The 17648-nt window shown below is 40.3% G+C and overlaps 1 protein-coding gene across 8 annotated transcripts in view; it reads left to right on the top strand.

Moving 5' to 3' along the window:
* The first annotated feature begins 8419 nt into the window (after window positions 1-8419).
* The window catches only part of RAVER2 (ribonucleoprotein, PTB binding 2), a 126969-nt gene continuing 117740 nt past the window's right edge, over window positions 8420-17648 (top strand). For all 8 annotated transcript variants that reach the window (XM_065911589.1, XM_065911573.1, XM_065911555.1 and 5 more), the window contains exon 1: window positions 8420-8766. In XM_065911589.1, the coding sequence (XP_065767661.1) occupies window positions 8542-8766 (225 nt within the window). In that variant the 5' untranslated portion in view covers window positions 8420-8541. The remainder of the gene's footprint in view (window positions 8767-17648) is intronic.

Here is a 17648-nt window from a genome sequence, read left to right as displayed (position 1 = left end):
AAGGCCGATCTGAGTGGCATACCTCTCCACTCGTCTAACTAGCAGGAGCAGGAAGAAAGAAGCCAAGGCCAGGAGGCCACATGGAAAATACAACGAGAGCCTACAAAGGAACTTTGTGGATAATAAGCATGGGCATGTGCAAATTTATCTTTGTTTACCTGTACATGGGTTTGATGAGCTGGTTAATGTCACCATAGGCATGAATGAGTCCAGGAGTATACAGGCCTCCAGGAGAAATGTGAGTTGACAAGGAAGGAGACAAAAAAAATCTATGAAAAGCAGACATAAAAACTAAAAAGACTAGCTTTATGGAACCATTTAATTTAGGAGAAATCATCCTATAAGCCTCAATATGCCTAGAGGGCAATCATGCTATTATCGAAATCATCACAAAAAGGATAATTCATGTTGAGTATTATCTGTTTTATGAAGTAAATATATACTCCTTAATAAGTGCACTTTAATAAGACTTTCAACAAAATGATTTTTTAAATGTCACATAAATGGTAAGTTCTTCCATTCTACACAAAAACCTAATAATAATTTTAAAAGATTTATTTCCACGCCAGATAGCTGGGTTATACCTTATTATCTATCAAATATCATGCTCTCTGTTCCATGGCTTTTTCTATAATTTTATAGCAACCATTTTTTAAAATTACATATTTTATTAAAAGTATACTACTTCCTTAGGCTTCCATAACTCAGTAAGCAGGGTGACAAGAGAGTCAACTTCAGTGGCAAAAAGTACAATTCTTTTTGTATTATTCAATACAATTCAAGGTTCAAGGGGAATGTTTGTAGTTTACATACTAACAATTTTCAAAATGTCTTTTGTAACTTTAGAAATAAAAATAAACCTAAATTATAGCAAGTTTGTAAATATTTTAAAGAGTTTAGACAAAACAGAAAGAAAGTTCATAAATGCTATGTTTGGGCTATATTAAAACTAAGAAAAGTAACTTGTACTAACATCATTTAACTGGTGTTAAATTGTGTTTGACATTTAGGGTGGCTCAATGGTAAAAAATCCACCTGCCAAGCCAGCATGTGGATTTGATCCCTGGGTCAGAAAGATTCCCCTAGAGAAGGAAATGGCAACACACTCCAGTCTTCTGGGAAATCCCATGGACAGAGGAACCTAGCAGGCTACAGTCCATGGAGTCACAGAGTTGGACATGACTTAGCAACTAAAGTAAGGTACTGTATTTTATGTCATAAAGTTAGACAGGAGGCTATTACTTGCAGTTAAATTTGGAGTAAAAACATTAATTTCTGTGGTATCATTTGCACTACCATCATCTGATTTATATTACTTATTATTAACACTATTATGTTCTTATATATGAGTAATAGTATTTATAATGCTACCACTCTTATTACTATGGCAACACTTTCACATTCCATTCAGAGGCTACTCTAAATCTAAATGCAGTAAGAAAAGCCATAGAATTAGGATATAGACCTGGGTTGAGTTCTAAATTTGTCTCACATCAGCTGTATGACTTAAATTCACTAGGTCAGTTGCCTAATGTATGATACGGGGATAACAATACCCACTATAAATGGTGGTTGTAAGAATTAAATACATATAAATCACCAACTTTCCACCAAAATCTCCTCACTGTCAGAAGGTGACCTCCTCTCTGCTTCATGGGGAAAAGTAGAGGGTATAAAGTTTATCTCACCAATTCTTTTTCATAGACTTGTCTCTGGTCTTTACCAGTTTCTTGAAGTTGCTCTCATTTAGAGACACCAGGAGCTTCCCAAATGCCAAATCCAGTTACCTCCTTTTCAGTCCTAATTCTCTTTGTCCTTTCTGCTGTATTGACATGTTGACCATTCTCCATTTTGAAACGTTTTGATTTCTTGGCTTCTCCGAAGCCTTTCTTTCTAGTTCATTTTCAATATTTTTTTCTTTCTTACATGGGGTTTCTTTTATGGCTGGTGTGTCATGGAATGTAAGGTCAATAGCAGAAGACAGGTTCAGCTTGTGAGCCAAGAAAGAAGTGAAAAAACAAGGTCAATCTTGTGAAGACACAGGAGCCAAGAAAAGGATATGCAGAAGCTGTAAATGAGAGCTGGTGCTAGAGAATAAATCAGGAGCTAGAGGGTGGCCTAAAGAAACTAGAGATAGGAATATAGGGAGCTCTACCTAGTGCAATCCAACTATTTTTGCCTGATACCTTTTTCACTTTCACCTGGCTTTCTTTTGTTGGGCTGGACACATAAGTAGTATAAGCAGAGTCTAACAGGACTACCAAGTACAATACCTTCCACTTATTTTCCTTGTGGCCTTTAAATATTGTCCTCTTTCTTGGACTATTTCTTGGACTTCCCTTTCAATATACACACTCATCCTCAGTGATCTCATCCAACCTTATTTTTAAACTACCCAGGTCTGTTACAAGTTATAGTCTGTCGACTAGGTATTTTTATCTATATGTCCTGCAGTATTTGAGGCTCAGATATCTCAATCGAGTTCATCTTTACTTCCTAAACTGTTCCCTCTTTCAGCTGCAGCATTGCCCCCCGCCCCCATCTAATCTCTCATATTAGAAACCATGCTATCCTTAACTTCTTTCTCTCTGATGACATTCAATGAGACACCAAGATTTTTAAAAATAATTAATAATTATTTTTATTATTATGAATGCCTTTTTATACAGACCTTGAGCTAAGCACCCTACTAAGCCCTTTATATATCTTACCTCATCTAATCCTCATAATGGCCCTTAATAATACCCTTATGGGGGCTCTTATTATCTCTATTTCAGAGATGAAGAATCTGAGACTTGGCATATTTGAAATATTTACTCATGCTCTATGGAGGCTTCCTTGGTGGCTCAGATCATAAAGAATCCTCCTGCAATGCAGAAGACCTGGGTTCAATCCATGGGTTGGGAAGATCCCCTGGAGAAGGGAATGCAACCCACTCCAGCATTCTTGCCTGAAAAATCCCACGGACAGAGGAGGCTGGTGGATGACAGTCCCTGGGGTAGCAAAGAGTCAGACACAACTGAGTGACTAACACTTCCACTTTTTTTTTCCCCTTTCTCGTGCTTTAAATAACTCACTCCAGTTACAGAGAAATGAATTCAGATATCTTAACTCCAGATCCTACTCTGTCCACTGCTGGATTCTGCTTCTACTTTATTCCACTGTGTTTCTCTCAGAAAAACCTTGTAAGTGCAGTCCCTCCTCCAGCTACAGTTACATACCTGGGCTCCAAGTAGATGGATCTGCACTGGAATCCTGGGGCCCTTGCCTACTGTGTGACTTTAGACAGGTTGCCCTCTCTGCCTTCCATTCCTCATTGGTTAATAAGTATGTGCTATGTCATGAGTTGATTATAGAGTTTACAAAGAAAAAAAAGAAAGCTTAGGTAACACTCTATACACTTACAACCTATGTGAAAGCGTAATCCACTTGTTATTTTTATTCTTCTTCTCCATATAAGTCCTTTGAATGCTTTCACTCTGTCTCAGAAGGCTTCCAGTTGATCTCCCTGACATGATGCCTCTCCATTGTTGTCAGAATTGTTTTTGAAAAAGCTAAGTCTGATCTGATCATGCAATGTCTCTGCCTAGGAGCCTCTGATATTCCTTTTCTCTATGGGATTGCCTTTCATGCCATACTTAAGCGGTGACTTAAAATGAAATCAACTTCTTAAAATGGAATGACATCTGTTACCTTTCTCAAATATTTCCTGCTACACTCCCCAAAGTAGCACACCTTTTATTGGTACCAGACTTACTGTTCCATGGGCATGCTTGTCCCCTTGATGCTTTCTGGTCTCCCTCTGTTCCCTGATTCAGTATTTGCCCCATATCATCGAGAAGACTGTTACCTGTTCTTCAAAACCCCTCAAGATACTTTCCCCTACATCAAAATCAGTCATCTGTCTATGTTGTTAAGAGTATCATATTCATAGTATTTTTCATGCTGAGTTTACAAATTCTGAATTTCAATGACTTTCCCCAGGGAAAATGCCTTTTTTTTTTTTTTAAATAAAAGTCAATCAAATCGGTTGTGCTGTAGAGAGTATCTGGTACATTGTAGGCCCTCAATATATATCACTGAATACATAAACGGTCACTAAAAGTGACTTGTTCTTACAGTTTACAAGGTGTTTTCGCATATTTGTTTTCATCACATTGTCATATAAGCCTAAGATTTTGTTTGGATACCAGGGGCTGTATTGTTATCATTATTAACTGAAATTTATTAAAACTTTCCAACATTTTGCTCAATTGCAGTGCTTTAAAAATAGCCACCAATTATTTTTAAAATAAAGGCAAAAGTGAGCACTTGCAGCTCCTGTGTTACGAACAAGGCAATTATATAGCTCATGATAATTACCTGTGGGCATTGGTAAATACCTGTGGGTATTGGTAAATATGTTGCAGCTTGATAATTGAACTTTACTGCAGGATCAGATTAGAGTGTTCCTTAAGTTTATCACAGAAGCTGCTATTTAAAGAGTCAGGCTAAAACCCGGAATGAGAGGAACTCTTGGGAAGTATAGCAGCATTTCCAAGTCTTTGTAATTTCCATCTATTTCTTTTATGTGGCAGTAACAATCAATTCAGTTAAATAATTTAAAATCAACAGATTCTATTATTTCCCTGAATTCCTGGAAAACAGTTGAGCCAAAGTAATGAAGGAAGATAGTTGATTTGAAACCTGGACCACTGTTTAACAATGAATTAGAACTCATTAGTGGCGCATGAAATCAATTTCACGTGTCACCCTCCTCCCCAGAAATTTTTAAAAGTGGAATAGAATACAATAAAAAAAATACTAGAGTATGCTGCTCCATGGAAGGGTATATTGTTCTGTGAAATCTGTTTCAGTTGTATGTATGTGTGTTTACTGGTTTGTAATGTAAAATACGTTTCCCAATGAAAGTGAAAGCCTCTCAGTTGTGTCCAACTTTTTGTAACCCTGTGGACTTTACATCCATGGAATTCTGTAGGCCAGAATACTGGAGTGGGTAGCCTTTCCCTTATCCAGGGGCTCTTCCCAACACAGGGATTGAACCCAGGTCTCCCACATTGCAGGTGGATTCCTTACCAGCTGAGCCACAAGGGAAGCCCAAGAATACTGGAATGGGTAGCCTATCCCTTCTCTAGCGGATCTTCCCGATCCAGGAATCGAACTGGGGTCTCCTGCATTCCAGGTGATTCTTTGGAGTTATGAGGGAAGCCCTGTATTTCCCAGTATGGGCTATATTTCCCTCTGTGGTATACGTTTCCCACTGGTTTGAGTCAAAAAAGTTTTAAAGTCACCACTCTATAGGACACAGCAATATTGTTCAAGGAGTGGGATCAATTCCATGTAGCCACTTAATAATATTGGTTTAATAACTTGATAACATTGAATTATGTACCACTTGGGACAAAAAAACCCAATTACATAATTAAAATCCCAAGAGCATAATCAACACCTGATTCATTCACTAGACTTGGCTTCAGAAAACATATTATTAGTTTAAAAACTCAAACCCATCTCAAAGGGATGAACATTCACTATTACAGAAACTGTGCACAAGAATTTGTCATAAATTCTGAAGTCAATACCAAAAAAGCAATTAGAAAAATATTTTCAGCCAAGGCAAAAAACTCTAAAATTAGACCCAGATTACTATTTTCCAGGGCAGCTCCTGATGTTTCTGCTTGCATATTTATCATATTTAATTCTTGTATAATTTTTTTCTCAAGACTGAGTCCTTATCATACAGAAACTTTTATTATTTCTGTATTCTTAATGCCTTTGTATATATTGCCTAGTACAGAAGAGACATTTTAAAATGTTTGTCAAGAAAACAGTACTCATTTAGATAAATATATGTTCTCAAACTTAATGACTGACTCAAGGTCCGAGTGAATGCTAAGCCTATTCATGTTTCTTGCTCACTTTAAAGAATATACATCTTAAAGTCTCACTCTTTGGAATAGCACTTAATTGGCACTTACAACTCATAACTTTTAATCGAAGAAATAAAATTTAGAAATTCTCTGGAGTCCAATGGTTAGGACTTCTCACTGTCACTGCCAAGGGCCCGGGTTCAACAATCCCTGGTTGGGGAACTAAGATCCCACAAGCAATAAAATTTAAAACCAAAATGAGACATTATTTTGATATCAAACTATCACGGATGCAAGCAGGAAAATGAGCACTCTCTACAGTGTTTGTGATGTGGGGAAAACGGAGAAAGGTAGTTTGGAAATACATATCAAAAATCTTCATATATCCTTATTTTATAAGTGAAGATATATTGCTTCTAGTTCTTTATGGAAAAATCGTAAATCTGCAAATATGGACACAGGATACTAATATCAGTGTGGTGTACAGTAGATAAAGATGTCTAATACTAGGCAATTAGTGATGTAATTATGGTAATTATCATGAAAAAATAATCTGCAGCCATGAAAAATAATGTTCAATTACACTGCCATAGAAACAGGCTCTGAAAGTATACTATAAAAAGCAGATAACAAAGCTGTAAACTCTAGACTATCATTTACATTTTTTATCAGATAAACTCATTAACCATTTTACAGCGAACTATTCAGTGTTTACTTAGTACTTTCACAATATTGGACAACTGTTGCCTCTGTCCAAATCCTAAACATTTTCATCACCCCAAAAGGAAACCTGTATCCATTAAGCAGTTGCTTTCCATTCCCTGTTCCCTCAACCCCTGGTAACTACCTGCTTCAGTTCTGTCTCTATGGATTTACTTATGGGAATATTTCATGTAAATGTGATTGTGTAACGTGACCTTTCTTGTCTGGTTTCTTTCATTTAGCATAATGTTTTGGATGTTTACCCACCTTGTAGCAGTACTTGATTTTTTTATATAGCTGAGTAATATTCCATTGTGCACATATGCTGGAGAAGGAAATGGCAACCCGCTCCAGTGTTCTTGCCTGGAGAATCCCAGGGACAGAGGAGCCTGGTGGGCTGCCGTCTATGGGGTCGCGACTGAAGCGACTTAGCCGCAGCAGCAGTGCACGTATGCTATAGTTTATTCATTAGTAGATCTTATAGGTGGTGCCTACCCTTTGGCTATTGACAATAGTGCTACTATGAACGTGGGTGTAGTGCGGAATCATTTTAAAGATACATTTGTTGGCAGAGAATAAATGCAGAAATGTTAGCAATCATTATTTTGTGATGGAGATATGACAGCTGAGTCGTTTTATGTTATTAAGAGCGTTGGGGCTTTAGAATTAAGCAACCTGCCTGTTTCTTCACGTGTAAAGTGAGGAAAATAAAACTTACCTAATTGAATTATTGTGAAGAGGAAATGAAACATTTGTACTTAGACGTATGTGGGGACACAAGATAAGAACTGAACACAGAATTTTTTAAATAATCTTTTTTGTTTTCACTTTTTCGTGACATTTACTGAAAATATTTCACCCCAACGCAATAACATTAATGCTATTAAACAGGCTTTGTTGTTGTTTGAGAGTGTATTTGTATGCCATTAACTTGTAATGCATATTTCTCTTTGCTCACAGTTATTTGGGCTGGTGCCAGTCAAAGGCTCGCCGGTTGTTTGATGTGATGAACATCATTTTGACTTAGTTCTAAAACCTTATTACTCTCCCTCCAAGTTTCAATTAAAATAATGTTCCAAGTAGCGTCTTCTCCAGCCCTCTGCCATAGATCGTCTTCCATTTGTCTTTGTTTCGGCACCCCTTTATGCACTGCATATGAACCATCCAGGTTTTACATTTTAGGAAATGTACAACAGAAACGTAGGGGCGGGCCAAGGGCACAGGCTTTCTCATAGATACAGCCAGGAAAATACTTTGCGATCAGGTTTTTCCAAATAGACAAAATTGCCTCCGGAACATCTTTCTTTGTACTCCCTAGAAAACCTCACATCTTATTTTTCACTGCGAACTCATTTCTTTGCCAAACGTGCACACGTTGAGCACGGCGGAAGGGTCGCCGTCCGGGGTGTGGATGGGCCTCCCCGGGTTTGCAGGCGCTGAAGGCGCGTCTTGAGCCCCGGAGCTATCCCAGCGCGGGAGTTTCGAGGGGAGCTCGGGGACAGTTACGGCGTCACGTGGGGAGGCCGCGCGGGGACAGGCGCTGGGGGCTCGAGAGCCCCGGGGGAAGCCGGTGCCAAAGAGCCGCATACCTAGTGTCCCAGCCCGGGAGTTCCCTAGGGCTTTGCGGGGAGGGGAGCGCGCCCGCCCGCGCCCGCACAGGTGTCCCGGGGGCTGCGCCGAGGCCCTCGCGGGGCGGGCGGGGCGGGCGCTCCAGTGCTCCGGGGCCCGCGGCCCGAGGGGAGGTTCCCGCGAGGTGGTTCTGGGCTCCTCCTCGGCGCTCAGGTTTCCTCTTCCCGCCCGCCGGCTGCCGGCTGCGGCGCCGCCTCCGTCCCCCTTCTCCCTCCCTCCCCGCGGCTGGGCCCGCTCTGCGGCCTCGGCCCGCCTCGCCCCCGCCCGGGCCTCCTCCCGCTCGCTCTCTCCCTTCCCCTCGAGCCTCCGAGGAGCCCGCAGCCGCGGGGCGCCCGGGAAGATGGCGGCGGCGGGAGGCGGCGGCGGCGAAGGGGGCGCGGCGGCGCCGGGGTCGGGGCCGCGCGGGCCGAGCCCCTTCGCCGAGGCGCGCGACGACGCCCGGGGCCCCGCACCCGCGGCGCTGCACCCGGAGGAGGTCGCCGCGCGGCTGCAGCGGATGCGCCGGGAGCTGAGCAACCGCAGAAAAATCCTGGTGAAGAACCTGCCCCAGGACAGCAGCTGCCAGGTACGGGGACGGGCTGCGAGGCGGCGCGTCCCCGGGGGCTCCGGCGCAGCAGCTGCAGAGCAGAGCTGCCTCTTAGGTGTCCAGGCTGGTGCCCGGAGTCTCCGAGCGGTCCGGGGGAGGAGGGGTCGTGCAGAGTTACGAGCACCGTCCGTGGCTTTTGCAGAGCCCCCCGGTTTCTGCGCCCGCGGTCGCCCCGCGAGGGAGGCACGTTAAGAAACTGAGGCTCGGAGAGGCGAAGGGGCTTCTCCAAGGTCACGGGAACCCGGAGCGCTGTCTCTAAGTCCGGCCGGTTCCAGGATCGTGTGTCGCGGGAGGGGTTTGGGGGAGTAGGTGAAGGAGAGTGGCGGTGGGCTGCGGAGCGGAGTTTGGGTTGGGAGGGGGCGGAAACCGAGGCTTTGGGAGCCCGCTGAGATGGGCGCGGGGTCCCGCGGGGTCCTCGGGACCTGGGCGTGCCATGGGGGGCGGGGTCACGGGAGAGCTAGGAGTGAGTTTTGCTGCTCTTTGGAGCACTTGCCCGAGTTTGTATGAAACAACTCTGTCCCCTCAGTCTGCTAAGACCCTGGTTATAGAGGTTATCGCAGCGCTCTGGGGAGCCTCGCTGCCGTCTTACTGACTCCGAGAAAGCTTCAAGATAGGTTTCTCTGAGTCTTTGAACCAAATTAACTGTTGCTTTAAGCTCTGCATCTAATTGACTTTACCACCACCACCCCCGCCCCTGCCTCCTGGATTGCCAAATTAACAGGCTTGTTTGCTCATTGTAAGAAAACTAGAAAACAGAAGGAATCGCGACGGAGGGTGGGAGTGGGATAGAAATCACCTGTATGTTTGATACTTAAAGATAACCGCTGTTAACGTGAAATACTATCTTTCCCTGTGTGCATGCATTTTTTTTTTAAACCAAAAAAACCCCGACTTTCTTTGACTGCTCAGGGTTTCTTAATTGTCTAGATGTTCACGTATATTTAACATTTAGCCAGAATTTCTATATTTTTGGGGGATGGGGAGGGTGGGCTGTACTGGTGGTTGCAGATTTGAGGCAATTTGGGTAGCTCCCTCCTATGTTAGGATGCATGGTATTCCGGGGGGCTGCCTATTGATAATTGCAGCGTTCTTCCATTAGATCCGTTAAATAATGAGACCATTGCCTCGCTGCTTTGTAATTAGATCTTACATAGGCATTCACTATAAATGTGAGCATGTAACCTTGTAACCCATATGCATGAAGGGCCATTTTGTTTCAAAAAAGCAATGCAAAAAAATCTCTGCCAGTATCTGTACATCTCATCCCTCTTCCAACTCTTTCCATTATTGTCCACTTCCCCTTAGGCGGGTTATGTTTTGTAATGCTGTAAGGACAACTGCAATGGACTGATTTCATTGAAGCAGCTTTCCCGTGCCCACGCAAAGACAGGACAGCAAGTGAGCTCAGAAAGAGGGAGACTTGGAAAAGGCAGATGGCATTAAAAAAAAAATTGAAGGAATAGTTTTATGTGTAGGTAATCTGGAAGAGAGAGGGGTGTCTTGATTTTCTTTGTAGAATGTCAGTTACTTTTGCTATCACATTTCTTTGCATCAAAATCTAAAAATATTGGGAGCATAAATTTTAGACATTTCTATTTTTCCTTTGCTGTTGGTATCTTTCTCATATCCCGTCTTAAGAGACTTGGAAAAAAATATATCAAAGAGTCCAATAAAAGGAATAGTTAATTCCTTGTTAGTGATGGAGAGAGGTTTTATGAAAATCACACTGATTTATATCTTTGAGGTAGTCTCCCTCTGTTATGAATTTATGTGTAATCTCAATTTTAGGATTTTCTATAAGATAGATGGAATTTGAGCAAACTCTGGGAGAAAGTGAGGGACAGGGAAGCCTGGCATGCTGCAGTTCATGGAGTTGCAAAGAGTTGGACTTGCCTTAGTGACCCAACAACAACGATAAGGTAGTAAGCATAAATTATCAAATGAAATTGGTATAAGATCTCTATATGTAGATGAATCTTTTACTGGCAAGTAAAGTATCTGAAATTTTTATGTTAAATTTTTATACCAGGTTTTTTGAGAACTGAAGAGTTTCATCTGTAAGCAACAAAACAAGCTGTTTTTAGCACCTGGAATACTAGTTTCCAGACTTGTCCTAGTCTTTATTTTTTGTATGATCATTTCTATAATGAAATATTTTAAGTATTTCTGATAATGCAGTTTTAAAATTTAAACAGATCAGTGTTTGATTGCAGATAACATTTGCTTGAATAGTGGTTTGTTTTTTTTTGCTATTGTCTTCAGTACTTGTACTGTTCCTAGGTTTTCTGATCACAGTCATAACTATCAATGGTCTGTGTTACATAAATTAATAGAGTAGACCAAATATGCTAATTTTTAAAAGCAATTAAAAGACATTTTTTTTCAGACTAAAGAATTGCTATTTTTACTAGTCCAATGAAATTAACATTTACTTGATTTACTTCTCAAGTTGGAGTATTTCCATGAATGTGTTCTGCAAAGATTTTGTTTTATGTTTTATTTCCCATAGCAATTCTAATTCTGATTTTACCTAGTGGCTGCATTTTACTGTCAACTTATTAGTGAAGGATTAAGTTTAATTTTATTTTGTATTGTTTAGCCAATATCACCTAGATAAACTCCTATTTACTCCTTATGAAATGACTAACATGGTTAAAAAAAGTTAAAAGACTACTTTTTGTCCAGCTTCTAAGTAATGAGATGTTTTAAAATACCCAAATTCTTGTTCTTTTCTAGGAGAAGCTATGTTTATTCATTGATTTATTTGGTAACATCACATTATGGATCAAAGTCATTCCTAACTTGAGTTCTCAAACTGTATAGTCATATTTCTAGAAACACTGTATTTGGTGATTGATCAGTAGGAGCCCAGTGATTTCTTCTTAACATTTTGAAAACATGGACGTTTTCTTAATTAAACATAGTTTTCTTAAATCTTACTCATGTTTTGTTTAATTTTTGGTATAAAAGACTGACAATAGCATCCCACAGCTATACTCTTCCTATGATTAGAAGATATAGAATGTTATTATTTTTTTTACAATGTTATTTTTAAGTGGGAGCTTTTAAAGGTACAAATATCAAATACCTTACAGTAGTAGAAATACTTGCTCTAAAAAAAATGAACACCTTGAGAACTAACAAGTCCTCAAAAGAATAGTCACCATGCCATCAGTGACCTGCCTGGTGACCATCGTATGCTTTCTGGAGCCCTCCCAGCCCTCTGTTCTCACAGCTTCCACTCTGGTTCATATGCTTTTCACTTGCACAAGTTTACAACTTTTCTGTTTGTTGCCTACTCTCATTACTGTGCTACCTTTTATGTTTAGCCCATCCTGTTACACTTCCCTGAGAGAGCATTCCCAAAGCACAAATATGACCATGTCACTCTCCTATTAAAGCAACAACAAATCTTTGACTCCACATTCCCATTCCCAGCTCTGATTCTCAAATTTTCCTTCAATTCTCCCTTATTTGTCTCTTTTCCTCAAATTGTAAGGAACAGTGAACCTGAATTAGCCTACTGCAAGAGCGAAATTCCTTTGAAGCTGCATGTTCTGTCTGAAAAATTCACATTGATTTTATGTTTTAGTAAAGTTGGATTTAATATAAAAACAATGACTTAAACTCAGTTAACTTCCTCCAGGTCTTTTTTTCATAAACTTGACACTTAAGGAAGATCCACTGTCTTTATCCTGTGATTTTCCATACTCTGGTATTACCATGGAGTACGCAGACATCACTTGAGAAGCATGACATACTAGGATAGAAATGTAAGGCTCTAGCTTTTTGTGACTTGGCCCCTGCCTACATTTCTAGTTTCATTTTTTATTGGTCCTGCCCTGGATTCAACTCTAATTTTTTTAAAGCTACCTCTATCCCTGAGTACTCCATGCCACTGTGATTTGATCCTTATAGTTATGTCTTTGAATGTATGTGTTTTGGAATGTAATTGTAGTGATTGATTTATTATGACTAATATTTACAATAATTACTATCATTATTTATAATGAATAATAACGATGCTGTGAGCACTGGTTCTTATTCACTGTAGCCATTGTGTATATGTGTGTGTCTATATGTGTGAATAATCTTTTGCAACTCTGACTTTGAATTTTGATTAGTTAAGGTAGTGCCCTAATATGTGGATTTTTAAATGTATTTCTTAAATTGTGTATATTTTATGATTAACCTGATTCTGTTTCAGTAGCATTGTTACTAGGGTTTCAAAGTGGAGAAACAGTGGTATTTATTTCCTATATCATTTGAGTTCACTCAGTTTTCTTTCTTACATATCATATGCGTGTATTTTGTCTTTGTTGTATTTATTTTAAAATCTGAAAGACATTGTGTAATCAGAAAATGTGAAGTGCTTGGGCCAATAGCCAGGATTGGTAAATAGAAAAAACACTCTGTTGTCTCACTTTGGTATTAGTAACTTTCATTTCATGGCAAATAGATGGGGGAAAAAATGGAAACAGTGAGAGACTTTATTTTCTTGGGCTTCAAAATCACTGCAGATAGTGACCACAGCCATGAAATTAAAAGACATTTGCTTCTTGAAAGAAAAGCTATGACCAACCTAGACAGCATATTAAAAAGCAGAGAGGTTACTTTGTCAACAAAAGTCCATCTAGTCAAAGCTATGGTTTTTCCAGTAGTCATGTATGGATATGAGGGTTGGACCATAAAGAAAGCTGAGCGCCAAAGAATTGATGCTTTTGAACTGTGGTGTTGGAGAAAACCCTTGAGAGTCCCTTGGACTGCAAGGAGATCCAACCAATCAATCCTAAAGGAAATTAATTCTGAATATTCATTGGAAGGACTGATGTTGAAGCTGAAACTCCAATACTTTGGCCACCTGATGTGAAGAATTGGACTTATTGGAAAAGAACCTGATGTTGGGAAAGATTGAAAGCAGGAGGAGAAGGGGACGACAGAGGATGAGATGATTGGATGGCATCACCAACTCGATAGACATGAGTTTGAGCAAGCTGTGGGAGTTGGTGATGGACAGGGAAGTCTGGTGTGCTGCTGTCCATGGGATCACAAAGAGTCAGAAACAACCGAGCAACTGAACTGAAATTTGATTTCAAAGTGCTCTATTATGGTAGTCAATTGAGAAGCTTGATGGTTAATTCATGGAGGCCCATTTGAAAGCATAGCACTTTTTAGAATAGCAAGCTACCAAATGTAGGAAACTCTGGTTGATTTTCTCCTTAAATGCTATCTATTCCCACTTTTCTTTTATGTTAGTCAGAAACCAGTAGAGTTTTCTCACATGCCTTGTGTTCTTTAACTGTGGGATTTAAAAATATACCTATATTTGTTTTCTCTAACAATATATTCAGTAATTATTGCCTCATTTTAAGCTGGGGCTATTATTCATCACTTTTCCTGACAATACTAGGATGTTTTTCCATTATGAAATCATTCTTTTTCTTATTGAGGATGTCATTTTGCTTACTTCAAAAGTTACTTTTCTTAGTGTAGTGGTTTCTACTACTTAAAAGTTACCTATCGCATTTTCTTTTTTTAGTGTAATCACAGTTGACTTAGGGGTTCTACATATTTCCTGTGTCCCAGTGTAACAAGGACACTGAAAGCTGCTAAGAGAATATATTTCTACATTTCTGGGACACCACTGGCTCAGTGAACTTCTAGTCTTGGCAGAAATTCTTAAAAAGTGTTTCAGCAATGCTTATTCTTGCTCTAAAAACACATTTGAGAAGAGGAGTATTTTGTGGTTAGCATCACAATGCTGAGTGTTAAGGAGCAATCCTAGAGAAGTTTCAGGTGATTTATAGACCACTCCCTAATTAATGAATGAGTTATACTTGTAAGTTATTTTTGGACTTATAACATAGAAGGGATATAGTAGGTGGTATTTAGCTTTGCTGGTTAGCATTTTAACATTTATTTAAGCTATGATGCTTCTAAAGTGTAAGATTACTCTAAATAGTACAATAATATCTGGTTAGCTTTGTGCTAGAGCAGAGACTTCCAGCTTCCAGTCATTGGTGGGTGCACCTGTGTCTTATGTGAGCTGCTCAAGAAGGGGCTGCATTTAAGAGAACTGTTCTGTAAATAAATAAGATTCAGAAGATCAGGGCAGCATTAAATGAGATAACTCCAATCAAAGGCTGTTGCTGCTAATAGGGTTACTAACCCCCTGAGTTTTGTCTCTTGATTGTTCTATTTGCACTTACTGTCCCTTAAGGGTCTCCAGGGCTCACGTCTCATCTGTGGGCAGAAAGCTTTGTGCTTAGCCCAGCTAGAACAGGCTAATGAAAGAATATTAAAATAGAAATACAGAAAACCAAATCATCTGTAAATTTAAAGATCTATAATTGCTTACTAGAAATCCTGGATGTGTTTTTACTTCATTTGCCTGAGAAGCAGTTGCCTTACTCACAGGGGACAGCGTTCAGGGAGGGTTACTGAATGAGAAGTGGGAAGATCAGGCCACTTAGAACATGTGTCTGTATTATCAGTTTTGGCTCATGATTATCTGCAGAAGAGCATCCTTGGTTGCTATACCGAATATCTTCCACTTGTTTCTCCAGACCTTTCTCCACCCTTATCACCTGCTTTGTGTCCTTGGAGGCTGGCTTTACTGTGGGTTGCACTAACAGGGCTCTCCCATTCTCTGGCTTCTGATTGCATTGGCCAAACCTCTAGGGGGAGATCAAAGGGTGGAGGAGGGAGAGAGTGAGGCATTTATTCACCCAGGTCCCTATCTTCCAGGTTACCTGGGACTTGGTTGTTTCCTCTGTCAAAGGTCACAGTTTCTTTCCAGTGGGTCTCTACATGCAACTAGTGGTGGCTCAGCTGGTAAAGAATATGCCTGCAATGCAGGAGACTTGGGTTCAATCCCTGGGTTGGGAAGATCCCCTGGAGAAGCGAATTGCAACACACTCCAGTATTCTGGCCTGGAGAATTCCATGGACTATATAGTCCATGGGGTCGCAAGGAGTCAGAACACGACTGAGCTACTGTCACTTTCATTCAAATAGGCTACCTGCGTGGTCGTAATCACTCCACTTGCCTTATCAGGCCTGGGGGTTGTAGTGGACTGGCGGTTGCTAACCATGGGCTTTCTGTGAACTTCTGAAGATGGTCTCTTTCAAAAATTCTCTCCAGCTACTCAGGTTTTGAGCGTGCCATCTGTTTCTTGCTCAGCCCCTGATGCTGTTGCCTACCTTGTCAGTCTCCTTTTTTCTTCTTGTTTTTCCTAATAGCACCCAGATCTTTCTCTGAGGACCTACCTCTCCCTTATTTAGTGATGTGGTTTGACTGGGTTTGCTCTCTGTCCCCATCTGTGCAAGTGACATAACCAATGAACGAAATTCTTCACTTTTGCCATTCGGATTGTTTAAAGGATGGGCAGTAACCTGGACCTATGCCAGTCAACACAGGGTAGTCCCTTGGCCACGGTGATTATTTCAGCCTAGTATAATAAAGAAGCTTAGGACTTTGGTTGTTAAGGTAAATAATTCTTTCTTTGCATGGAATATGAATGCAGAGACTCATTGCTCTGATTCAGCTGACATTATGAGGACAAAGCAGACATCCAGAGGAGAATTGACCTGAAAAGAAAAAAAGAAGAAAGGAAAGAGTAGAGAAGCTGAGCTAGAACCCTGGTCAAACTGTGTCTAACACTAGACCTACCTTTGAATTTCTTAGTTATGTAAGACTCTAACTTCCCTTCTCCTCCTACCCTCAATCTTTCCCAGCATATCAGGGTCTTTTTCAATGAGTCAGCTTTTCTCATCAGGTAACCAAAGTATTGGGGCTTCAGTATCAGTCCTTCCAAAGCATATTCAGAGTTGATTTCCTTTAGGATTGACTGGTTTCATCTCCTTGCTCTCTAAGGGTGTCTTGAAAGTCTTCTCCAGCACCACAGTTGGAAAGCATCATTTCTTTGGTGTTCAGCCTTCTTCATGGTCCAACTCTCACATCCATGTATGACTACTGGAAAAAGCATAGCTTTGACTATACGGACCTTTGTTGACAATTTGTTGGCAAAGTGATGTCTCTACTTTTTTTTTTTTTTTTTTTTTTTACTTTTTTGTCTCTGCTTTTTAATATGCTGTCTAGGTTTGTCATAACTATTCTTTTTCCACGTAGATCTTATGTTACTACAACCAGTAGTATCCTAAATAATACAGAATTTTAATTTAAAAAACATGAAACCTTAGTGGAAAGGATGGTAGAAGATGTTTTATCTAACCCTTTTGTTGAATAGTGTGTTAGTTGCTCAGTCTTATCTGACTCTTCACAATCCCATAAACTGTAGCCCACCAGGCTCTTCTGTCTATGGGATTCTCCAGGCAAGAATATTGGAGTGGGTTGCCCTGCTCTCCTCCAGGAGATCTTCCCGACTCAAGGATTGAACTCGGGTCTCCTGCATTGCATGAATACAATTTGCAGGGTCCTAAACACATGGATTCCAGCACATTTTTAACATGTTTAGTCTCAAAGAAATCACTTCTTTGTAAGATATCCTGCTCCATCTTCAGACAGTTTTTGTTGTTATAAATGTCTTATTTATATTAAATATATAAAATCTATTGCCCTGAAATTTTGATTTCTTGACCCAACTTTTCTCCTCTAGTAGCATGGAGAAATTATGATATTCTCTTTTTTAACTTACAACCTTGCTTCCTTCAAACCACTCAATTTAGAACATGAGTCTGAGTTGCCTCACCGTCTTGATTATTTTTCTCTAAACACACACCACTATCATTTTGTTGTTGGATCTCGTAAAATGTGGCACATAGAATTGAGTATGGTAGTCTAGTTGAGATCTCCTTGTCATCCCTCAGCTGGAGCAAAGTCTCTTTTCTCTGAATTTCTAT

Source organism: Muntiacus reevesi, chromosome 1 (genome assembly GCF_963930625.1).
Source record: "Muntiacus reevesi chromosome 1, mMunRee1.1, whole genome shotgun sequence".
NCBI classification, from domain to species: Eukaryota; Metazoa; Chordata; class Mammalia; order Artiodactyla; family Cervidae; genus Muntiacus; species Muntiacus reevesi.
The sequence above is the reverse complement of the archived record's forward strand: the minus strand, read 5'-3'. Positions and strand labels throughout refer to the sequence as shown.